At 43.9% G+C, this 25,949-nt stretch overlaps 1 protein-coding gene across 3 annotated transcripts in view; it reads right to left on the bottom strand.

Moving 5' to 3' along the window:
• chm (chameau) overlaps positions 1–25,949 on the bottom strand; it is a 116,551-nt gene that overhangs the window by 35,032 nt on the left and 55,570 nt on the right. For all 3 annotated transcript variants that reach the window (XM_065497318.1, XM_065497316.1, XM_065497319.1), the window contains one exon: positions 15,122–15,215. In XM_065497318.1, coding sequence (XP_065353390.1) covers positions 15,122–15,215 — 94 coding nt within the window. The remainder of the gene's footprint in view (positions 1–15,121; positions 15,216–25,949) is intronic.

The raw sequence follows: 25,949 nt of genomic DNA on the forward strand, positions 1-25,949 counted from the left end.
TTTATTCCAACGAAAACGTTCAACTTTAAGTGGGCGGTTAAAAGGAAACGATTGTCAAAATGCCTACAAAATTGTTCGAGGATGAGGCACTTTATTTATCACTCGCTCAAACAGCCTCTTCATAGTATTCAGAGTAATATGAAGATTTAGTGCGGGCTCAACGTGAAATTTAACCCCTTGAGCGCTCGAAATTTATGAGGAAATCACGACCTCGGCACAAAGGTGTAAGCAAGGTGCGTCAATTTTTCATGGCGGTCTCAGCACCTCGCCTCTTCCTCTAGCCGCCGCGCCTATAAAAAATGAACGCCATTTTTTCACTGCCCGGCGTGGAGAGGCGTTTCAACGCAGCTTTTAGGCTGCCGCCGCCGCCGGTACAACAAAGTACGTGTACACGATGTGCATGCAAGTGACGCGACGACTGCGTGTGTGCGTACGCGAGCGAGAGCATGAGCGAACATCAAGCGGTGCAAAGTGAGAGAGAGCGAACGAGTGAAGCAACTTTTTATCCCGCGCGCGCCGACATGATATAGACATTATTATACGCCAAGACACTCGTGATGATGATGCTGTTGCCTGCAGAGTGAGTGCTGGATGCTGTTATTATGAATGCAGCATTTTGCGCGCAGTGTACAACATCAATCTTGCTTTATTCGCCAAACGAGCAGAAGCGAAGAGAAATAACTCAGCCGTGCGGCGTTGAGTCTAGCGCAAAAATTCTTGTGCGAAAGCTGCTCGCGGCGGGCTGTGTTCCGTAATTAAAATGCGATTAATTATGGAGGTGGCTGTTGCAAAATAAGAAGCAAACAAGGGTGCACCACGACGGAATTTATAAGCCGGGCTTACAAAGGCTTTGGAATTAAAACGCGGGTCCGCAAAGCGAAAAAGTGGCACGGGGGATTTGTCCGCGCGGAAAAAGTCGCCGTCTGCCTGCCTGCGCGTTGCACGTGTAATTATACTCGAGGAATGGGCCAAATCTGCAACTAAAGCGAAAATACGGCGCAGTTTGTGCGCGACTTGTTTCCGCATGAGCGGCCAAATTATTGGTCGGCGAAGGGTTTTGTGTTGTGTTTGCATGCAGGAAGAGGAATTTATTGTGTTTCCAGCCGTGGCAACTTTTGCAGCCTGCGTTTTATGCAAATTTCGCCGCTTGCACGGCACAAATCGCGTCTCCAGAGAGGGATGCGACTTGTGGGAATTACCACTCTCTGCAGCCGCGCTGGGAAAAAGCTGTTGCACGACGTGTGGATTCGTAAAACGCAGTAGGATGTGGCAAAAGCTAATTTCATAAAGTCTATTCGATTTTTCAACCCACACTGACGTTGTAATCTCTCTCCAAGCTGAGCAGGAACAAAGCATTAACGCACACGCAGTTCCCGAATCGACGGCTTAGAGCATGTATGCAACTCGCACGACAGGCAGTGAAAAATGCACCCCGAGAGGCGTCTGCCCCTGCGAAAGGGTGCATCCCGCCTTCTCATTAATGTTCCGTGTTTCTGACTAACAAATTTTGTGGCAATCTCGCTCTGTGGCTTTCCTCTTTTAATTAAGCGGCGAGGAAGCCCTATAAGTGCGAAAATATACTTTATTTTAATGGAAATTTTGTTTTGGTCTGGATTTTAGTCAGACAATTCTTGAAATAAACAAAATTTGTTAAATTTGTTAGACTATTGCTAAGAAATTCAACGGTTGTAGACCACAAGAATTGCCTGCATTTAATAAAAATATTATTTTAGAACAAATAAACGAAAATTAAGGGTGTGCAAATTTTGCAAACAATTCACGTTCTTTTCGTCGAGTTGTGAGTGCGAATTTATTGTTCCACTAGAGGCAGGCACTCTTCAGGGAAAGCAAACTTTGGCTGTTTAATAACAAACTTTGAATACATAGACGCCGTTAGCGCACACAGCACGTGTCGCGAGTGAGGAAAGCAGAGCTACTCGAACCCCAATTGCTCATTGAAAAAAGTAAGTGCGCACTTCGCGCACATGCTGCATACTCTCAATGAGTATGCCGTTGAACAAAAACGCAGATTCTGCACACCGACCGACCTTTTCGAGTGCAGCCCGTGCGCGGGAAGCGGGTGGCGTTCGCGGAATAGAGAAGAGGGACCCCACGTTCCGAATACACACCCATCGCCGCGCCGAAATTTGTGTACGCACACGTTCCTTTTCTTAACAATGGCCGAGACGGCGAGCATGCATACACACACATAGTAAGAACAATGGCCACTTAGCAACACCCCCACCCCGGTGCGTTGTAACACCTTTCCAATCTGGCGGTGCAGCTCCAACAGCTGCCTACCATTCGCAACACACGCGCGCGTTTCCTGCCATTTTATGTTGTTTTTTCGCAAAGTACGGGCACGAATCCAATTTTGTCGCCAATTTGAATTTCCAGAGCTTTTTGTGAGAACGGGGGAGCTAATTGCGACCAAAATCTTTTTTAATTACACACCGAACACAACAGGTGCAGCTATGTGCCGCGCAAAAAGCAAGCTCTCGCGAGTCGGTGCCTTTTTTGTGCTCTTTAATAACAAGCAAATTGATTTATTTTTCTTAACGAGGCATAAAATATGGTGCCTCTTTCATAAACGCACACGGGTGAGTGTGTGCCCAACGAAGAGCGAATACACACCACGCGAGCGAGCGCGCGTCTTCTCCGCCTGCCACGAGACTTTTTATCGGTTTTAAAATGCTTCAATAAAAACCATCTATGCGTTAATTCGCGTCGGTTCCTCGAGAGAGAAATTACACATTTTAATATTGGCCTCTGAAGCGGCAACACACTCATCCTCTCTAGGCCTGCGTATCCCTTTTAACAAGTCAATTATATCCGCTGAATTAATGGTCATATAGAATCCGCCGCAGAAATAATAATAATACAAGAGAGTGTAGAGCTCGTTCCGCGGTGCTGCCCAAGAAATCGCCATGTTTCAGGATAATATATACTCGGCTTTATGATCACTCAAATCAAACTGGTGAAACGCTTTGCGAAAGTGGCTCTATACAGCTCCATCAACACGCGAAATCCGCAATTCCATAAAATATTTAACGATTTGTTTTACGTTATATTGAAATGAGTGGGTTTGGACGCACTTTACGAGATTATTTTCAGATTGTATTCGTGCGTGCCGCGGAAGCTGGAAAGGAGCTGTGAAATAGGAATCGAGTGAAACAATGAGAAGATATTTTCGCTTCACTGAACCGTTTGAATTCTCGGCTGGCAAAAGGGAGGCGGCGGGGGGACGTTGTTTTGCGCGGAACCCCTAGGTTCGGAGGAAAATTTCTACTCTCATCAGCATCACCCCGCAGAGCAGCATATTTTCGTTACGTTTTGGAAAATTGCTGTAAATAATTTATGATCCATAAAGAGCGTGGCGTGACGAGTTCGAGCGGGCTGAGAAATTAGTTAGAAAATGCAAAGTCCCGCGTGCGCGTCTCGCCAACGGGAACAGATGGCGCGAGCTGAATTAGCGAATTAAAGGGCAATATTATTACTTCTGCACCAGCCCAAATTATCAAGTTGGCCCATTAATTACGAGCACGCGGCGTAATTTGACTGATTGCGTTTTAAAGCTGCTCAGCTGGCAGGCACGCGCGCGTGAGCCTTTTCTTCTGCCTCTCTTTTCCTCTCGGCGAGCGACTAACTAACTAACTCTTTTGCTTGGCGATAATTAATTGTTGTAGCCGAGTGGTCGTGCATCACTCTCCCTCGTATCTCGGACTCCAGCTAGCTCACGGTGTAGGAGATGATGTTATCTGCGCGTGCCGAGTCCCATAATAGGAAAGCCGGCCAGCAGCAGCCATGTAATCGAATTATAAATTGTAATCTTGGAGGGCATTAATTTTATTGGAACGTGTATTAGGAGACCGAGCGGCAGCAGCAGCAGCAGGTGTAAATTTATCTACTCGGAAAATAGACTCCCTCATCGCCATACATCAGCCAAAGTAAACAGTGTATAAATTTATTTCTTTGTTGGCCACGTGCGCACGACGGCAGCCAAGGAGAGTGAGTGAGAGAAACTTTATATAATACTCCTCTGCGCCTTTCTATCTGGCGCAAATTAATTGAATTGCTCTGCGGTTTTTCGCACAGTTAAGTGCCCCATTTAATTTGCCATTTTCGACTGCGCGGCTTTATGAACTGGATCCAAACGCGTGATCTGCAATTTTTATTCGGTTGCTAAGGTATAAAAAGTGTTACGGTGTTTCGATTGCGTCCAATAAATTTCCGCTGGGTCGCCGTAAAACCGAGATTTATTCATTAGCGCCGATAATCACGATGCATCACATAAATCTCCTGTGCGACGGCACGATTGACGGCTTTGAACTCGTGAATCCTCTATTCAATTCAAAGTCCAATTAAAAGTCGTGTCCATGATTCATCCCTCAAAATTCGGGAATTCGGCATTCGGAAGTAAGACGTAAAAGCTTGGAAAATTGCAAGTTGCTCAGCCGAAAGTTCAAAGAAGCTTTTTGGTGTTTGTGCTGATTTTAATTTTTTAGCTCGTTGTCATTCTCAGAGCATGCTCTCGTAGAGTTTCAAATGCGCACCCAAGCGTCAAGTAAAACTCGCGCAAAACTTTAAGGGACAGCAAACAAGCAAGAAGCGCGTTCGCACACACAAATCCTTAACACAGCGGCGGCGGTGGCGGTGGCAGACTCTCGGCGCTAAACTTATTTACCGAGCTGCAAATTAGCGAAATCCCCTCTAGCGACTTCAAAAGCGCGTCAAAATCTGGAAAAGCAAACGGGCGGGTGCAGCAATCAAATTGAAATAATTACGCACGCAGTCGAAACCGCAAATACCTGTCATGCGTGGCTTGCGCGCACCCTCGCGTGCAAGGAGCAAAAACTCATCCCCTGTGCGCACATCAAAAAGACGCTGGGCAAGTAATAAAGCACAATGCACACGGGTGAATTATAAGGGAAACACGCATTTGCGTCCGAAAGTGTAAAAGTTGCGCCCGCTAATGCGAGCGCGCATCAACAGACCCTGCCTACAGCTGCCGGATAATTATTTGGCGGTTCATTCTCTTTGTTGTGCACGTTGTGCAGTTGTTTTCTCTGGGGTTATTTAGCAACAGCATTATATAACTAAGAGCGGTAATTAAATAGGCATACGCAACTAAGAGAATTATTTCAAGACACTGAACTATATATATGTATTTTATGTTATGTGCCACTTTGAATTAATTAGCAACGAATTGCGATTTAAAATTGCGAAACATTTATGTTCAGATGGTCAAAAAATCCTATTGTTTCGCAAGGTCGGCTTCATGGAGCGGTATTTTGAGTTAAATGTTTGACTTATTAGAATCTACAAAAATAAAAAGAGTATGACACCTACAAAAATAAGAATTTGTTTTTTTTTCTCAAAAAATTCCCAGCGCTAATTCTTTTTTGCATTTTTCTATTACTTTCGATAGGATCTGCCCAACGGTTTATAAGCCTTACGAAAGGGAAACCCCTTGTTTTAAATAAAGATTTCAAGAAGGACAGAGCTTGCCTCTACCTGAAAAAATGCAATCAGGGAAAGTTTGTGCTTGATAAATTGAAGTGAGTAAAACGGCAACAAGGATTTTCCTGGATTTAACAGGGCCATTCCTATTAAATAATGATATTTTATGTTTCAAGAGTTTTGAAATTATTGGACCATTCGGCCCGGGTCACAATTGCATAGAAGGATTTTATGCGAGCTTAATGACCAAGTGTGATAAATTTCCATTAATCTTTCGGACTTCCTCTAACCCTTGCTTGATTGCCATTAATTCGCTGAAAGGATGACAAAAGGGGTTGTGCACTGTGTCCACTTGGCACCATTGAGTGGACGGGGATGTTCCAGGGATCGATCGGACAACCATCCAATTAAATTAATTTCCACCACCCTTATTCGAGTGGATACGCGGCACGTTGTATGCGTGTCTCCCTTTCTCTGTTGCTAGGCCACAGAGCAGTTTAGTTAGTCAGCAGAGGCGGCGACGGCGGGTTTGCTTTTTGTTGGGCTGGCTAGCTGTAGCTCGCAAGCACACCTTTGTGCCATACTGTAATGATCTAATTACCTTCGCAGAGAACGAGAGAGCGGCGGGCCCGCCGACGGAAAGAGAGGGTCTAGACGGCAGACGCGAATTTTCCATCTCACCAGCTTCACCAGGCGGGCGGGCGAGTCAGACGGCAATTTAACCCGTCGTCTCCTGCGCCTCTTATTTTCATATATAGGTGTGTGCGCTTTGTCAAATAATAATAATGTGCCAACCGGCTCATCCTTATCGTCGGAATTCGCACACAGACGTGAGAGAGCAATGTGCCAGAGCGTCTGTTGATTTTGCAGCGGCGGCGGAATAATATTGTTGTTTTAGCGTATGTGTCTGTCGGTACGCTGTATATTCCAAGTTTGCTCCGAGTTTTCTTCCCGAGTGGCATTTTGCATGCGTATCTCCGCACAAATTGGAGCAATTTGTTACTGCCGAATGATTTCTAGAAAGCAACCAGTCTCGCGTCAAAAACGTTTTCTCGGTGGCAGAGAGTTTCCAAAGCGAATAATTAAGCATCACTCGCGTCTATATATACGTACTGAGTACGCGCTTGTTTCTGCTAGCATGCGTGTTTTCTTTCAATAAGAGCGGCTTCGCTTTTTCGTCCCAGTGCAAAATACTTGTCAGGTGGAGCGAACTTTTCTCACAAAACGGAGGCACTAATTACACATTAATTGCTAGTTTATTAAACACATGCAAATTACATAGCTGTTAGTTGCGAACTTGATCATTGTGCCGTGAAATTAATTAATTTTGCTAATTTCGCCTTCATATACTCTAAGCTATTTATTCACATGATGCTTAATTGAAAATTTCTGCGGGCTCCCATGCACAAAATTATGAATTATTTTTAATTCAAATGAGCTGTTCCTTCAGAACAATTAATCAAATATATTAGATTCCTGTAAATTCAGCAGACTTTATTTGCATCAAGAAAACCATTGAAGAGAACATACATTTATTTTTTTTAATTGATGTAAATCCCAACTCTAGTTAAGTTTACTTGAAAATAGAGAGATTGAAATTAAAAAATTTATCAAAATATTAAAAGTGGTGTCCTCCATGCATACAAGCAGCCCATGACGAATTTAATTGAAGAGCATCTTTACTGCTTAACTAGCTTTTTGTTGATTCGATGGCGTTTATTTGAATCATCTACACCTGTTAATTCAATCAAACATCTACCGAGTAAGATATTTTGAGAATGAGAAGGACACATTATAAAATTCGAATGGCAATGGAAATGAGCCACAAATTTGCAGAAATGTTCATTACTGGCCACTCCTTAAAGTTGTATGATACAATTCAGCCTTGAGTTATCTAATTTTGTAAGCAATGCGTAGTGACGCAAATTCATAGGTAGCGCGAAAATAAAGACCAATTATATAGGAATACCACAGACAGAGGCATCTGCGATGATGCAATTAATTTATATTCTTAGAAAGGAGTTGCGGAGAGCCATAATTTTCATTATTGAGATGTGCCAGTTCTTTGAACCTGTTTTCTGGGCCCATCGGCAGCAACCAGATGTAGAAAACGCCGAGCGTTTCGTCGATCTGCGCTTTGGCGGACTAGATATACGCGGAGAATGCATGAAACAGAGGTGATCGCATGTGGAATGGAACATCACGCGATTTCCCTGTTCCCCCAATTAATCCGTGGCCACGATCACAAACAAACAAAGGCCCGACTTAGGTATGGCACTTGTTTTCTGTTAGAAAATTCCGATGTCATTCGCGGAGTCGTTGTGCTTATGGGCGTGTCAATTAAAAAGGTAAATAAAAGAAGCCAACGTGCAGTATAATTATGACGCAACGATCTTGATGCGCCTCTCCGTGTGCACAAGCGGCGGAATCATTAAATTGTGATTGCGTTCTATGTCGGCTATCGCTACTATCAATCAAGCCAGCTGAACACATTTTTCGGCGGGGGAGCAACTTTTCCAGCTTGTTTGCGCCATGGAACTGCTAACAATGCGCTCAGCTCACAATTTGTCCTCTACCGGTTTTCCCTAATTTTATGATCCTGGTTAATTCTTGTTTCATGACTTAATCTAAATTTCAATCGCCCCACGTTACGTACAATAGCTGGAGTCCATCAACGAGACTTGATAGTATCAGCGCCTCTAAAAGCTTTCCGTGGATTCCCATGTGGATGATGCTGCTTAATTATCGTTTGTTTAACTGTGTGTAATTTTGTTTCGAAGGCAAGTGCAGCCTCATTATAGTCAAAATATTTTGTTTGGGGCTGACCACAATTCCAACTGTTTTGAGCAATAAAATCGACCTTTCTACTTTGTATTTCCTGCGTCTTTGTTCAACGAAAGCCTGAATTGCTTAGCCATTTTGAAGCCAACATTTTCCAATTCTACGTATTTTTTCATGTGTGTCGAAATTTTGAGTCAAAATCGTATTCATTGAAAGGATAATGAAAAAGCCGAGCAAAAGAGCCCTAAATGTATGGTGTGTCTGAGCGGAATCGCATTGTTTCTCTTCGCACGTGCTCCCCATCCCCAAGGCAATGCCATTGATGTAGCAGCAAGGACCGAATGAAATATTGGGAAGCACGTACAGCACAGCACACGGAAGCGAGTGAGTAAGTGAAGCTGCGAGTGCGTGAGGCGTTTTGTGTGTGTATGTGGCGTGTGTGTGTGTTTTCTCTTGCTCCATTCCATTTGCACCTTTTCCTTTGTCTCGGGGATAATTTACAGCTTGGCGCAGCTCTCGTCTTTGGCAGCAGCGCCTTTTAAAACAGCACGATGATTGAGAGACGCATTACTTAATGTTACCATTCTAATGCTATAATTAGGAGTTTCTTCTTCCTGCCGCTGCTCAGTGCGTTTTTAGCCGCTTAATGCGACTACCTCTCAAAATGATAGGTAAACAAAGGCGCGCGCGCGCGCTCGGCTTAGCATCCTGACGAGAGCAATCTCTGTATTCTTCTCTTGTTTTCACATCCACGTGCGATTCAAAAGCCATTGCGAGGGCGAGAATGAAAGAAAAATAATCTGCCGGCGATGTTGTTGATTGATTAAAAAACCAATGCCGCACGCACCCCGCCGTCGCTTATCAGCCCCAGAGTGAAGTGATGAGACAGCGATTTCTCATTGAAAGGGTTGGGAAATTGAAAAAAAATGTGTATAAAAGACGGGTGGACAGACACATTGGGATTCTCTTTCGAGGCAGCTGCTCCAATTTATTCAATAATGAGAGAGATACCGCCACCTTTGTTTCTCCGCACAGGCCGACTTTGTTAGCAGGAGTGTGCATATGTGTTTTGACTTTTCGTTTCCTGAGCTCCCGGATTATGATTATTAATTGATGACTAGGAGATTTTGACACTGAATAAATAAAGTGTGTTGGACCAGAGGCCTCAGCAGGCTGCTGCTTTTTTCCTCCGACGCTCACTCTTGTAGCAGCCGCGGCTTTTGTTTATCTTTACCCAAACTCAAATGGCAGCTCGTGTTTTTGCATGTACGCGGAGAAGTATAGGTAAATATTTGGAAATTCCCAAACAGATTGGCCCGCTTTGCTTCCTTCTTTGCAAATTGGCAAAACTCCGTTCTCAGAGGTTAGTGCGTGGAAGCAGTATTTGGACAACATGTGTAATGTGTCAACCGACGGTGATTTATTAAGTGACACCCAAGAAAATCCATCTGGATTTGCGCTGAATCGAGCTCGCACAATAGGCTTCAGAGTGGCAGGGCTCTTCAAGTGATATATTAGAAAGTTTCCTTCTGCTGCTGACGCCGCCGAAAAAAAGTTAAATATCCAGCAGCCTCTATTGCCCTGGCCTTTTTATTTACACAAAGCACTATAGCTCTCAGCCAGTCCAACGCTGCGTATAGCGTGAGGATGTTCTAATTAATTTGCAATTTGGGCACGAGACGGCAAAAACGACGCTGAACATCATTCTCTATTTCCAGGGGCAGTCACTGTGAAATAGGTTCTCTGCCAGCATTTACCACCAACAGACGGATTTTATAACTTTCCTTTTCAGCTTCTCTGAAAGGGCCCGTAGACAATGGAATAATTTTTCCACGAGAGCTGTACACTAATGCAAACAAAAAAGAGTTGTCTTACGCTGCTGCTGCTGCTGCGTTAACACTTCATTATTGCCCGGCCAGGCGCGAGGAGAGTGGATGGTTGCATCGCGCTGTTTTTCAATTAAGCCTCTGCGTTATTCAAGTGCCGGCGTGCACGCGCAAAGAATGTTGCTGCGTTTTTTGCCAACGAAGTGTATTTTTTCGCTGTCATCATGATTTTATGCCGCCGGAATGAAGAGCTGTTAGCGTGCGTTGCAGTAATTCCTGCCGGGCGCCTTTGTGCGCGCGCGTGCAGCACGTGTACAGCATTTTGAAAATGCGTACGTTTCGGGTGTATGCTCTGGAATAATTGGACAATGCAGCCAGCACTTGCGTTTCGACGCGGAATCCGCAATAAAATTAGCAATTTCGCCAACCTATGGAGTGTTCTGAAACAGCGCACGCTCCTCAGGTGTCCAACCTTAAGCATGGGAGGCATGGTTACAATTCGCTTAGAACCGTTTATTTGCGAATGCAAAGTCAACAACATAGTCGGACCATTGCGGTGTCGACCGACTTTGGGTAACAGCAGGGTGTCGGAAGGAAGAGATTTATGGTTCAAACCCACCCTAAATATTTACTTTCACGAATGGTAACTGAATCGTGCAAAGACTGAATTAAAGATCAAGGCTGTGTATTCCTTTGGAATGAATTCTCTGCTCCGTTGTTAAAGTGGCCTTGTTCAGTAAGTCAGTCGAGGGGATTATCTCCCTTCTTTAACAGAACGTCGGTGGAAAATCGGAGCATTTTTCAATATACTAGCTTTTATTGTATTATCAGAACATACGCCTCTCCAGCCTTCCACACAGTTGATCTGCGAGGCGTGAAATTTTATTTATGGACCCTCCTTTTCCAACCTCGCGCGAGAGGGGCAAATTTTTCCCGACAAGACGCGATGGCCAGGGTCCCATTGTTGAGGAGTGACCACTGGAGATAGAATCTTCGGAACAAGAGCGTCTGCACGCAGCGCAGCAGCAGCTGCTTTGAGGAAAATTATCGCAGAAGCAGCAGCTGTGAGTGTACTTAGATTGGAGTGGACAGGCGTTATTATTCGAACGAGCAGATCATCCCCCTCGCCGTCTTGCAATATCAAATTGCTTAATAAAAAGAGGAAAACGACATCTCTTATATATACGCTGCAGAGGTGACAAAATTAATTTCCGCGCGGTGGCGACCGTGGAGAAGGAAAGCGAATGATTCGCACCGCTTCTTTTTTATGTCACTCCTTAATTGAAATGCTGCAATAAAAAGATTTTACTGCCTTTATCAGCCTCCAATTACGTTAAATACAGCTGTCAATCTTATCGCTCAGGAGCCATCTAATGAGCCGATCGAGTAGGAACTCCCTTCGAATGATACGTACGGAGGTGAATTTTTCCATTTTATTGGCGGTTTAATTGGATCACCCGCCGGTCTGCCTGGCCATAAACAGCACAGTCCCCAAATTTATTACGTTCTAATTTTTGGGGTCGTTTCAATGTTATTTTTGCACAGGATGGTGTCCGTGCACATTGGATTTAGATACTTAAAAAAATTAAGGGGTGCGCTTTTTCATTTTTATTATATAGATACCCTAAATATCGAAATTTTACGGCTTTAAGAAATATTATAACAGATGGTCTGCATGAACTTTATTGCTTTATATATATATATATATATATATATATATATCAATCTTAATTTTTTTATATTTTTCGAAATCCGGGTTTTAAGTGTGCAAATTGCGTGTGTAATTTCCACGACATACTTTATTGCGCCAAAGTGGAAATCCCCCTCGCCAATATAAGCATAGCGAACAAGAAGAAGCAACACTTTGTGAACTGGATGCATAAATGTGATTACATCGGCCGTCGGAAAGCGATTATCAGCGCATTTTTGGCAGCCACCACGGACAAAAGTGCACCGAACAGGAGATGACTCATTAGAAACCGACGAGTGTTGCAAATTCGGCCGTCGCATGAAATAAACGAGTAGCAATTAATTCTGCAAGTAACGAGAAGCGGAGAGCGGCCAACAAAAGCAGGCGCTATTGTGGGGTAAGGTAATTTTTGCACACAGGCAGCAACGCCGAATTGGACACGACTAATGCGAGGGAACAAATCGCGCGCGTCTAAAGGGAGGGAGCGAACGAGCGAGGAGCGAGAGAGATCGTCGGTCGCGCGCGGCGGAATCATCACCTGCGCTAGACGAACGGCGATATTTCAACCGACGTCGCTTTAATTACCGAATTCGGAGACAATGCGATGGGGTCGTTCGCTCGGCTAATGGGCAGCTAGCCTTAGCCATGGCTGCTCTCCGTGCTCGCTGGTGTGCGCGTGCGGATGGGCGCCCCGAATTCAATAACACATAAAAGCAAACCGCATTAGGGCCACACTGAGGTGCTCTTTGTCCTGAAATGAGACGACGGTCGCAGTAAAAAGCTGCTGCTGGGGATGATGTTTCGTTTTATCCGCTGCGGTCGTCGCACGCACGGACTGCTTGCGCGAGAAACAAAACTAATTAGCTAGCCGAAATCATGTTTTCTGCCCTCGTTCGACCCCCACACCGAATTAATGTTTGAAATTTACGCTCCGGACAGCTTATGCGACGGCCGTTGCGCGCCGCTAGCCTGGAAAGCACCGAAATTAGTTCCCTATATCCCGGGACAGCCCACAAGATGAATGTCGTCTGCGGCTTTCGAGTAATGTAATTTTTGCGTATTTTTCTTGGTGCGTGTGTCTTGAATTGTGATGATTACCAGTAAAAGCGGATTTTGGCCAAGAACCAGTGAAACGACGCCAAAAGAACATCCAAACAGAATTATTGCACTTACAGGCATAGGTCACGCACTAAAAATAACTTCAAAGACCACTCTACATCGATCAATGTGTACATTAGACCCATTGTTTGTCCTCTGGAACAATGATTCACTTTTATTGCGAGCGGTAATGTTTCTCTCTGACAATTTGATAGTGAATTGCTTTTAGAGATATATATATCGGATAAAATGACCAGAGAAATTGCGACTTTTACATAATAGCACAACAACGAGATGATATAGTTTCAAATAATTTACATTTGGTATACCAAATCCTAAGCACAAAGAGCTTACTCGAATTTTTAACATGTAGAGGTTGATAGTTTCTAAAATTATCAGTAAATAAATTTCGACAATTTTTAAATCTTTAAAATTATTTATAGAACCAATATTATTTTTTTAATTTTACAGTATAACACGCGTTAGGGCTACAAAAAAATCCTTCATTGTCATTAAAAATTAAATTCGTTATGAGGTTTTAATATTTACGGCGAAAATTCTTTAAATGAGGAAATGTTAAAAAAAATCAATTCGGGAGCAGTCCGTTCCTGGAGTGGTTGGGTCGCTGTCCCCTGTCTCTGCTGGCTGACTAGATTGAGAACGGCTGTTGGCGGCGCCCAAAGACAATGCAATGCGTGAGTGTGTGTGTGTGTGTATCAGCTCGAAATCGTTCGTTCGCATTAAATAAAAGAGCGAGAGAGACTAACTTTATTTCTGGCCACAATAATGTTTGGCGGTGATCAATAGAAACGGGGGTAGGCGCAGGCAGGCACACATCTTCTCTCGAGAGCACGGCGACGGCCGCCAAGTGAGTGAGATAACCAATTTGGTCGAGTGACTCACTCTCGCCCCGCCGCTCGCCTCTGGGCCCCCAGAATCGGGTCCCCCATGAATTCTTGCACTCGCCCGATCGACTCCCGCCGACAATTAATGTTAATCACGGCACTTAAATTGATTAACATTTCGATACATGGCCGCGATAAGCCCGACTATTAAAATTATTGGTCACCAACGCTCGCTCGGTTCATATGGCGGCGCCGCGCGTTCAGCCAATTTAGATAATCAACCAACGCAGCGCGCCCGGTGATTTACGCTGCTTTTCGCTTTCTTCGTTGCACGCCAGGGAAAATTCGGCTTTCCCTCTCCGATCGACGGGCCATATTTCCTGGCACCGTGCTGCTGCGTAGGAGGATAAATCCTAGAGCCGAGAGCCGTCGATTAACAACTCAGCGCGTGCGATTTCAATCTGCACCCGGTGGCCGCCGACCCCTTTCTCTTACATGCAAGCTTATCCCGCTCCTACACATATGTCGTGTTGATCTCGTCCCGTTGGTGACACGACTTGCAAATTAGTCCGCCGTTTGGATTAATTTTCTCAAAGAGAGATCTCCACAAAGATTTTAATTCACTTATAAAACGAAAATTAAAAAGCACACATAACTGCAAAAACGTGTGGATTTTCCTAAATATATCCACATTAATAAAGTAAACCATAACTTTAAATTGGAATGATTTTTTACTTAAAATTGAAATTTTAAATATTGGTGCCTCGTCTGATTTTGCAAAACATGCTTTGAATAATGAATTGAATTTTTGGTAATTTCCATTACAAATAAAAAATCTGTTATTTTCCAGTCACGAACTAAATCAAAGTGTGTAGAAGCCCAAAAATCGATGGTTTTTAAGAATTTTCAAATGTAATCCTGATGAAAAGAAAGCCACGTAAGGCATTTGAAACTCCAGAGCTGATTAATAATTCGACATTAAGCGTCCTGCGTTTAATTGCGTTCGTAAAAGCACGAATTCCATGGTGATTCGACCAAATGCGTATTTTTATTATCGTCATTCGAGTGAAAATATCTCGGAGAGCAACTTATTTCAAGGCCTTCGATGGTGAATATAACGTGAATGCAAATTAATAATTTTATGAACTCTCTTTCCCGAAATGAATCACTCCAAGAGTAGTCATAAAAGCCAGGCTGCGCACTTCTCGAAAAATGATTTAAAGCTCGATTCTGCTTATACGAACTCACACAAATGGAAGATAGAGTATTATAAAAAGAGCCGCCGAACGGCGGCGCGCGAATAAAAGGCTTCATCTGCTGCTCTGCCTTTTCCCTATGCAGCGAGCAGAGTCGCATGCGAGCGACGCCTGCGATGGAGGTAATTGATAAAATAGCAATAAAAAAGAATGGGTTGTACTCACTGAAATCAATAAGTAGACGTCCAAATCCCTGTCGTTGATATGGCGGAAGCGTCAGAATGCAGGACACGTTGTAATTCAGAAAAGAGTTTTTCTCCTGCAACAAACACGAACACACAGCTTTATTAGCAGAACGACGGACGACGCGACGACACATCACACAAACACACGTACACACACGCGGCCTGCTACTTTTTCCACCGTACCGCAGCACACCCATATAAATTCACATTATCAGCACGAATGGCAGTCAAACAAGCCAAATCCCCGCTAAATCCGATCTGATATTGCGATATTATTGGGTGCTGAAATAAACTGACGATCCGCAAGCAATCCTAATTGTGCGGTGTGCACGCTCAATAAATTGGTGCGTTAAGGTCAAAATTGAATGTTTAGATGCGCTTAAGCTGAGGCGAATTGCATGAGTCGAATATGTCGTTTATGGCTGAATTAATCAAACTAGTTGACGAATCGCTATTTCAAACGGCTTTATCATAGCATTTTAAAAGCTGCATCGGATTGATTAACGAGACAAATTAAGTATTTATGCGAAAACTAAACATTTAGCATAAAACTAATTTATGTTTTGGATTTATTTCCCAAATTGTATACGACTGATTAATTGCACTCAACGGAAAAGCATAATGAACAATGGCTAATCACAAGCAATGTCAATAATTATTATTAGCCTCTTTCCCGTGAGCGTCCAAGCGCTTAAAATGGTTTGCTTTTCACCCCCGAAATGAACAGATAAACAACATATTACAAAATTTTACTATTTTAAATGAAAAATTGCATCCACAGCTAGAGTCAATTAAGTAATTGTTAAATGTTCCAGATGAAAAAGATTACTTCATCTGCACGTGACGATGCTAGTGTTGTCTGCCGAGCGGAGGCCGGCGGTATATATACAAGCACTTTTTTCAGTCGCTTTGACTGACGCAAACACAATATGCAAATGACCTGAGAGATGCAATCCGGCCAAATAAATGCGCGTCTGCATTGTGTTTTTGCAGCCGAGAAGAAGCAGTGCATTTCAACGAGCCAAGCGAGCTGCATGTTAACGAGACAAATAGTTGTGCGCTCGTTCGAATTACATGCACCTCACATAAATATGTGCACATGTAACTTGGTATAAGTGCCTATAGCAAGCGACCGACCGACCGACTGCTGAACAACACACACGGTCGCATTCCTGGTACGTCGGCAGGAAAATGCAAATTCGAGGAACGGCCACCGAGATTCAGCGCAAACTGGAACATGCAGCCGCAGACTAATTGTAACGGCCCATGTGCACGCTCTCTGCTGCAAATCAAACTCAGGGGTTTCATATAAATTGTTAAAATATAAAATTGATAATTTATTTTACCAACTTTTAAACTTTTTTCTTTTCAAATATTTTTTTAGCATCGAATGCTCATTGCTAAGTTTTAAATAGAGTGGAAAATAAAATTACTGTAAAGGTCAAAAGTTTCTCTGCTGGCCCATAATAATAAATAAAGTTGAACTTTAATAAGCCTATTTAATAATTTTAAAACCAAAGATTTTTAGAATATATTGAAAATAAGATTGATTAAGATACATACTCTACTTTATTGGCAATAAGGAAATTATATATATTATAAAGAAGCAGAAAATTAAAGGTCACATTAGCAGAGTTGATGCCATCAAAACATCTAATTTAACTGCAATTTCATTAAAAGCTTGGTAAAGCAACGAAAAGCTTTTTACACTTTTAACGACATGTTTAAGGCGTCATATATTTCTTTTGGCAACACAACAACCATTTTGAATTATCCCAGCACCGAAAAAAACTTAAATTATGTGCCATTTCAGCGCATACAGCAGCGCAGCTTTTAAATCAATTAAGTATTCCATTTCGAGCTGAGCTTCTATAATACACACCTGCTTAGCGTCGCGCGTGAAAAGTAAAGCAATAAAACTCCATTAGAATCGAAAAGCCTCCCCTAATTCTGGGAAAGCAGCCTTGAACAGGCGTTGGCGGAGGCATTAGAGAAACAAAAACGGGGCAGAATATTAATTTTTGCACGCGCCCGACACAAAAGGCCAGCGTTGTTGTCAGAAAGAGGCGAGCAGAGAGCTTTGCCGAGAGAAAAATGGCCAGCCTATCCCTTTCCTGCTGACAAGCGAGAGAGCTCGTGTGCGTTATTTTTTACAAGTCGCCGTCGTCAAGCGGGTCACTGACACGGCGGACGGTGTGTTTGTGAGAGTGTGCGTAACAGAAAATTAGTCTAATTTCTCTGTTGGAGGTAGGAAGGTAGCTAGACGAGCAGCCTGGCAGCACATGGCGCATTGTTTTTAATAACATTTAAGTGCTTCTTGTTGTATCTCGTCCATCATATTATGACACATAATTAAACCACCACACCATAAAAAGCAGCCTTTCTTCTGCTGCAGCAGCAGTAGCAGAAGCCAACCACCCCAACTCATTCGCTCCCCTAGACCTATTGTCTCTCTCAGCACGCTGGTTCCGCGCAATCAAGAAGAATACCCGACGCCATTAACTCCCTGCGCGCTCAAAGAACTCACGGAGAAACGCAAACCGACTCAATTAAAAGGGGTTGCTGAAAATAAAGTGAGTCGAGTGGGTGATCCGTCGGCAATTACTCGTCAGCAATTGAATCCATTCTTTCCCGGGTTAAAAGTGAAGCAGACCTATTGAAATTTTAGAGCCACCTCTTTTAGAAACCTCAAACGATGGAGAGCATTTGGAATTCAAGAGGCTTTTGTGAAGTGGCATTTCCGCTTGCACTTTTTTTTTGCAAAAGGTTTAAAGTAAAATTTGTGAAAAATTCTTTATACCTATAAGTAAAACTCTCCCAGGTAGCAGTTTCAATTTTGAGAAAATCGGCTCAAAAGTTTGCATGCTAATCAAGCGGCGAGCATAAATTTTCTTCTTACTGTAAAATCATATTTTATTTTTTATCCCTGTCCGATGACCTGGAAGGAGCACACTGTGCTATAATATTGTAGCGGGACGAACGCTCCTGCGACAATATGAATGCTGAAACCTGGGTCCCAATAACACCGCGAACGGATAACACGGGCGCACCAGGCCGCACAGGGACCCAGCCCACTGAAGGGCCACTAAACTTGCCTCCGCACCAAGGACTTTTTTGAAATGCTAGACATTCGTCCCGTGAGGCCAAATCACGCATGCTGGAAAGATGCAAACCCGCAAGTAACGAGTCGGCCTAGAGCTATGCAGCCGGCAGGGAGGCTTTCCAGGCGGTCACCCATCCAGCTACCGGCTGCACGCATGCTGCTTAACTTCCAATTATAACCGGTGTGTCCAGCATGCTACACCCTATAGAATATTCACAATTTAGGAAATTTTTCCTCAAAATCTGCACACCGTTGGATAGATTGCGATGAAAGGGATGGAAATCAAACGAAAAATAATTGAAAAACCCCGTTTTATTTTACGAGAAATTTGGCAAAATCTGAAATTTAACTCCCCCTTGCTCCTGATTTAATTATTGCACAATGTAGAGACAAAATGTTGGAAAATTTAACAAACAATTAACTCAATGAACTAATTGCTCTAGTCAACAATGCGAAATGTTCTTAACTGTCCGGGAGAGTCAGGGGGTCATGTGGAATGGTGTGAAAATTTATTTTTAGGACGATTTCAAACATTCAAGGCCACCTACGGTGAAGTTTTTGGTTCAGCTTAAATAGATTCTGAGATGTATTGTATGTAGCCGATTTTGTTTTTATTTAAAAAAAAAAATCCGGGAAAGTACTCAAAATATTGGTTCAAAACTTCGTAATCGCCGCATTTTCTTTCGAACCAATTCTAAAAATTCTTTCCGTCAGAGATTGGATCTTCAATTGCACGCACGCCGGGGAGGGTCAAAGACCACGCAATGCTTTGTACGGCGCACAATATGCTTCATGGCGATAACTCCGAAAGCAGTCAAGAAGTCGCACATAATCTTTTATCTCGTTCGCACTAAAAAAGTTATGGGTACCGGAAATGCTCAAAGTCCACACCAAGATTCGCCATTATAACCGCGCTCGCGTCTGCGAGGCTGCGGCCAGGCAATTTTCCCAGCCGACTTTATCACGGCGGCAATACGTTTTTCTGTTCGTACAAAGAAACACGAAACGACTTTGCGAGCGGAACCAATGTCCGCGTGCGAGCATTATTACTATACTTTTTCTGCGACCGCCACGCACACACCTTTTAAGCCGATCTTAATAATTGGACGTAGAGGTAACAACGCGTTGGCGGCAGCGAGCTGAAACGTGAGAGGCGGCAGATATGATGAGTTTCAGTCCGAGTTTATTACATTTTTTCTGGGACAAGTAGCGCGTATTTTCAAAGTGGAGGGCAGATATATGTGTAAAAGAAGAGCCCCGCCGCCGCCAGCCGCTCTCTGGTGTTTGCCCGGAAGTAGGCGAGATAACGCACGGCTTGCCCTTGGTGACAATGGCATCAGCAGCGCCGAATAAAAATAAAAATATTACGAGCTCCAAATGAAAAATACTTTTTTGCTGTAACTGATATACACGTGAAACAAATTCAGCTCTCTGGGGTTGAATAAAACGGCCCTTGCGCCGCAGGTCGCATATTTTTATTTCGGGGGTGGTCTGAATATGGAAGGGCAAATTGTGTTTGTGCACTGCATTTGAATCAACTCGAGGCGGAGGGGAGTTTCTAATCGTGTTAGTCCATTTGCAAGTGCCCTTTTCACATCGGCCGCGTGAAATTTAATTACCTCAAATTGCTGCAAGCAAGGTGAATTAATTTTTTATTTCTTTTTCACTCTGCTTGAACACATGTTAAGGGGATTTATTTAAGTATGGTAGGATGCGAAAGTAATTTGATTGCCAGCCATTTTTGCATTCATTTTACATGGAACTGGCTTCTTTGTCGGATTTGGTTAAAAATTCAAGAGCCACTGAATAAACTCATGGGAATCTTGATGCAATAATCAGTTTTTAAGAGTGATTGCTTTGTTGCCAACTGTTGTACGCTTCTATAGATATAAATTCCGCTCCATTATACACTCTTGGGCCTGAAAATGCCCGTCATGCCCAATTTTCCCCAGATGATATTTTGAGTTGCCAAAAATCTGTTTATGTTAATCGTACGATAAGAGATGAAATAGTTATTAGTGTTCAAAAATGCAGTGATCTGATTTTGAGTGAGCTCAATCCCCGTCGGTTGTCAACTACCCATTGCAGCAGACGACCGGCAAGTTATGCAACTTGCTGAACTCGACGTTTTTCAGTCCAGTCCAGTACAGTACAGAGAATCTACTTCGATTCGATGGCCATTCATTTTTTATCCTCGCTGCGGCTAAAATAAATCGGCCTTTGTCTTGGGAGATGCTGGAGGGCGACGTGTTGAGATGAATCAATCAGATTGCCAGCCTGCGGCCGCGAACTGATTCTCAACGGTTGCGTCACGCGCCCATTGCGACGCCGTCTGGTTGCGGCTCGTCTCTCCTTTAAGAAAAGGGCGCTCGCTGGCTCTATCGCAATTGCACGTCTCATTTTTTGCTGCGAGGGCGGATGCTGGAAAATAAGCATCGGAAATGGTGCGCATTCTTGGTCGGCAAAACCTGCCGGCCCGTCTGCTTTCCATGCGTGTTTCGTGGCAAAGGGAGCCGCTCCTTATTTGGCTTCGTCGAATTTTTCGCCAATATTTTCCTTATCCGAGTCACAGCCTGCTGCAGATGTAATGAAAACGCGGCTGCCATTGGTCTCTTTAGCTCGCTCCACTCGCCGCCTAACTCTCGAGAATAATAATAATGTGTATACATGTACGCTCCTTTTGCCTCCCGCCGTCGCATTCCAGACAAGGTTTTTTGTTGCGAAATACATTAAAAAAGGATGTCTGCGCGAGATCGCCATCTTCGAGACAGCAATGAATTCGACGGGAATGAATGAGTCACACGGACGAGCTTGATTTAAAAATAATTGCCTTTTTACTACTTGCTTTAAACGTGATGACTACTTAACACAAAATATAATTAATTAGATAGAAAAAACAACAACCAATCAAGTTTAGATGTTATTAGATTTTTCCGAGTCGCATTATTATTTAGTTAGAATTTATTCATGAGACATAATCGTCTTTAATTAAAGTTCATGTTAGCCGTGGTAAATTTCTCGTGTAATTTCCAGTGCGTTCTTGAATAAATATAAAATCTTCTTGGTAATTGAAATACTCGATCATGGTTTCCAAAGTAAAACTAATCGGTTTTATGACTTTTTTAATTCACAGACTTAGCTTGTTTCTTGTCTCATATCCCCTGATTGACAGAGTAAACAGTTTGGTTTACTTTCAAATAGTGTTTTTCTTTGCAAACGCAAACACGAAAAGTGAAGAAAGATTGAATCGACGACCTGAATTCCCCATGGACGGACAGGTTCGGAAAAAAAGCGAAATACGTGCAGCACTGGGCAGTAGCCGTTTGTCTTTCGCGGACCTCTATACCGTCTAGGGTAATGACGAAACGAATCAATCAATTAGGCAGCCAAAAAAGTCGACGAGGGCTTTCAACTACGATCAGTCTAGTTGTGCGTGTATTATCCTAACAAGCGAGCCAATCAACTCGACACCACCTACATGAAAAATAACTCCGACAGGCCGTCGGCAAATAACGAATCAATCTTGCCCGCGAACGTACAACATATAAGTTGCGTCGGTGGAAATGCGAAGTCGGCAGACAAATTACTCAACGAGAGCGAGGAGAGATGTTGGCAATGCGCTCCGTGTTACTTATTTCCCGGCAATCGCGCGTTATCTGTTGGTATAGATGCGCGCGATATTGGGCGCAAACGAGAAAACGGCACCGCGCGCGGGTTCTCGCGTGTACGGCGGATTTATAAATGTCACCCAACAGGCAGGAGGCAGGCAGGCAGGCTTCGCCCACGCATTTAAACTTTTTTTCACCGGCCGGCGTGACAGGTAGGAATATGAATTGCATGACTGCCTGCTCGCTGCTTCTCATCCATCATGCAAATAAAAAGCGATCGTCGTCGTGTGCGTGCGCGCCGCAAATATTTAGCAGATAATTGTAATGAGAGCTGGGATGGACACGTTTTACATTCAACAACTCGCTAGGATGGAGGCGCAGCTGGCCAGCAAGTCCATTACGGCGGTCAGACAAATTGACGGACGGATTAGCCGAGACGTGCAACACCCCTGCAAACCACGCCACCCGCAGGACCTGACGTGGCACCGCGCGCGTTTGTTGTTTGATGCGCTCTCTGGGCGAGCCAGCGAGTGAGCGCCCCCGTTGAAAATGCTGCTCTTTCAATCGGCTGTCTCGGGAGTTGGATTGGATGGCGGAGGAGGCGTTTGGGTTTCGCAAATTGATTTCTAGTGCCGACTCTCTGGTTAGAGGTGCCTCTGTGGGGGTAAATTCATTTGGAAGGAAAACGACCAGCGAAAATTCATCAGCCCAGCTTTGTGAAAACACCATTCATTGCTGCTGGACAGCGAGTTTTAATTGCATTCGGATTTGACACAATACAAATACGTATTCATATGTCAACCTGGTGCACGTGTCGCTAGATGGTAGTGTGAAAACTGTTTTTATTAAATAGCATTTTCGGAAAAAATATCAGTAATGAAATTTTTGGGTTGTAATTTTTTTAGAGGGAGCTTTGCCGCAAAACGGGAGATAGGCAGGCATTCACTTGCTCTCATTTTGCAGCAGTTTTAGTATGGATTTTGTTTAGCAGGTAAAGTACTGCTGATGAGGCTCTAGGAGTCGAAACAGCCGCTATAAAGCACGAGATAATTTTTCTCTTCTATCCTGGCTGTAAATCCATAGAGAGTGGAGCCATTGTGAAATTTTTCTTGGTTTGAAATGTTATCTTTAAAATAATCTGAGCCTATTAAATGAAATTTTTTTTTGAGTTTTCTCAGGCCGAACCAACTATTTCCCCTGTCCACGTCATGATACTCAAAACAACTTCCTGCGCTTCACACCATTTGTCACCCAGAAGCATCAGGAAGTGTGCAAATTTAGGCCCCGAAATGGCCTATCCAAGACAATCAACGCAATTGTCCGGCAACAATTCCATTCGGCCACGCACATTGTTCGTCACCGCAGCTGAGTACACATTTGAAAATCCCTTCCCGCGCAACTTTGGCCGCGACAAAAGGCGAGGCAGAATTCAAGTTGTGACCAACTCTCTGACGCCACTTCGGAAGTTTGCCTGTAACAATCCGTGAGGGAAATTAGCACGTGCCCCGGGGCCGCGTGAGTGGAGCGGAGCAAACGCCAGTTTGCTTTTCGGCCGGCTCGGTGAGGGTTGGTCTCTACGAAACTGGCGATTTTGGCAGCAGCAGCATTAGTGCTGCCGGAGAGATGCTGAAAATGCCGCAACCGCGACAGACGAGCCACCAGACAGTCACAGCAAGGGTTTCACTGGAAGGGTTGGGTCAAGGGGTGGCCGCTGGGTGTGGTCGTGACGTCACAACCTTGCTGCCGCAACCATCTCTTCGTGTATTGAATGGGCCCACGCGCGCGCGTGTATGTGTGTGTGTGTGTGTGGTGCGCTCGGTTGCACTATGTACAGCGCGAAAAAGGTGATTGCAAAAAGTAGTCATCATCTCGGGCGGGCAAAAAGGGATCAGTACCTTCGTCGCCGCCGCGTGCGCGATAATGTTTTCGCATTATTTTTATGCTTGCCCAAATGTAATGATCTTTTTTATGGGCGTTATTACATTTTGTGTGCGTGTGTGCGTTCTTTGCGGAGAGCAAGCGAGCGAGTTCAGAGCGAGAGAGAGAGAGAGAGAGAGAGCAAGGGGTGCAAAAGAGAGGCACGTGGCAACAACATCGGTTTTATTATTGCAGTTCCACAGCGAGGCTGCTCTCTCTCTCTCTCTCTCTCTCTCTCTCTCTCTCTCTCTCTCTCTCTCTCTCTCTCTCTCTCAATGTTCCACATTCTCTCATGTCAAAAGCAAAAGGATTGAGTGAGTGTGGCGCGCGCGGTATGGAATTTGTAAAAATAATTCAAACATTTTTATGCGTGTGTGCGTCAAAAAGCGGCTGCTACAGGGAGGCCCGTCAAAGGCGGTTTCACAGTATCATGTTTTTTTGAAAGTGAGCAAAGAAAAAAGACGTTAATTAAAAAAAAAATGAGGGAAATTTGCGAGGCGCGCAATAATTTTTCACTCAAAGAAGAGGCAATGGATGCTGAAGCAGGTATTTTTCAGCCACTGTGCGCGTTTTGATTGTGCAGGGAGAGCGCTTTTATATTAGAAAATTTTTGCGTGCATGTGTGGGCAAATTTTATGGATTGTTTAGCAGCGACAAAGTCCACGGAGAGAGGATCTGAATTTGTGATGAAATTTCGCTCAAGAGGGGGTACTCGCATGAAGCACTCAGCCACCAATAACGCTCACATGGAACGCTGTAAAGAGGGTTAACTTGCAATGTAGTAATTTCAACCTTAAAAAACAGCCGTATTTGTTGAATTTATATTATTCAGAAATCACGGTTACTTCCGAGCTATTTAAATACTTTATTGTATATGAATAAAGAAAATCGATTTTCCAACGCAGGCAAACTAAAGCCAATCATCTGTCGTTTTCACTTTGCACATCATGAAAATATTATTAAAGTCAAGTTATTCAACAAAGAGAGCCTCTTGAAAGCAATCATATAAAAAGCGGGGCCTTTTTTTGAGACAACAGTCTTTTCCTGACAAACCCCCTTCAAGTCTTGTGACATTCACAGAAAACTGCGCACCAGTGTTTTCCCTGCGCGATGTGTCATCCTCCCTCTCTTGTCGCGAAAGACAATTGTCATGTCGCGGCGCAAAAGAGCCAAATTCCAGACCCGACGCAGCAATTTGTGACGCAAGCCAAGAGCGTCGGTCGCCAAAAACCAACGGCCAATTAGGGATGCAAACAAATTTCTCTAGTGCCTGTCCACCGGCACGCAGGCCTGAAAACGCGCACACGTGCGAAAATTCCTGGATCGATTTAATCAAACAACTGCTGCTCTTGAGACGACGGAAAGAGCGATGATAATCTTCTTTTTTGTTTTGTTTTCCAAAGGAGGAAAAAGAAAGGGTCGGCGCGCATATATACCAGTTATTATCATCATTTTATTTGCCTGCAAGAGCGCGCGCGCGGAAGAGAGAGAGAACCAGCCCAACAGGCTCATCAGCATCTCCATATAAATGTCGGTTGATCTGCGGGGATTTAGCGGCGGCAGCCGGAATGAACAAAATTCCTTAGGCTGTTGTTCTTGCCGGTGTGCACAATGGCAAACCAATTTCCTAGAATTAAGCCTAGCCCGCCGGCAGGATGCCTCTCTCTCTCTCTCTCTCTCTCTCTCTCTCTCTCTCTCTCTCTCTCCCTCTCTCTCTCTCTCTCGCACGACGGCCGGCTGCTCGAGATTTCTCAAGTCTCTCTGTAATTTGATTATCCGCCTATTGGAACGCGAAATATAAGACCCCTCGGCGTCCTCGGTGTAAGTGAAAAATGGGTTTTATGGGTTGCAGAGATGTTTTATATATCTGATTTGCAAGCACCTATACCAATAATTGGAGACACACGGTGTCAAGTGGCGGTACTGGTGTCAGCAACCGTAACTATTCGGTGGTGGTCTGCGTGCAAGAATCCTGTTTGGCCGCCGATTCGCCGAGGAATAATGAGAGCCACGTGGCAAAATAAATATTTATTAGAGCATCACTCGGCTTCTCAGTGAGCAATTTACATTATATATCTGTCAGTGGTGCATTAGTTAGAGAATAGTGGGCCGCAGCCAACTTTCGCGAGGGCAGACCCAGCCTCAAAGCTTTTTTCAAACAAATAATAATTGGATAATAT

The sequence above is a fragment of the Cloeon dipterum genome, chromosome 1 (genome assembly GCF_949628265.1).
Source record: "Cloeon dipterum chromosome 1, ieCloDipt1.1, whole genome shotgun sequence".
NCBI classification, from domain to species: domain Eukaryota; kingdom Metazoa; phylum Arthropoda; class Insecta; order Ephemeroptera; family Baetidae; genus Cloeon; species Cloeon dipterum.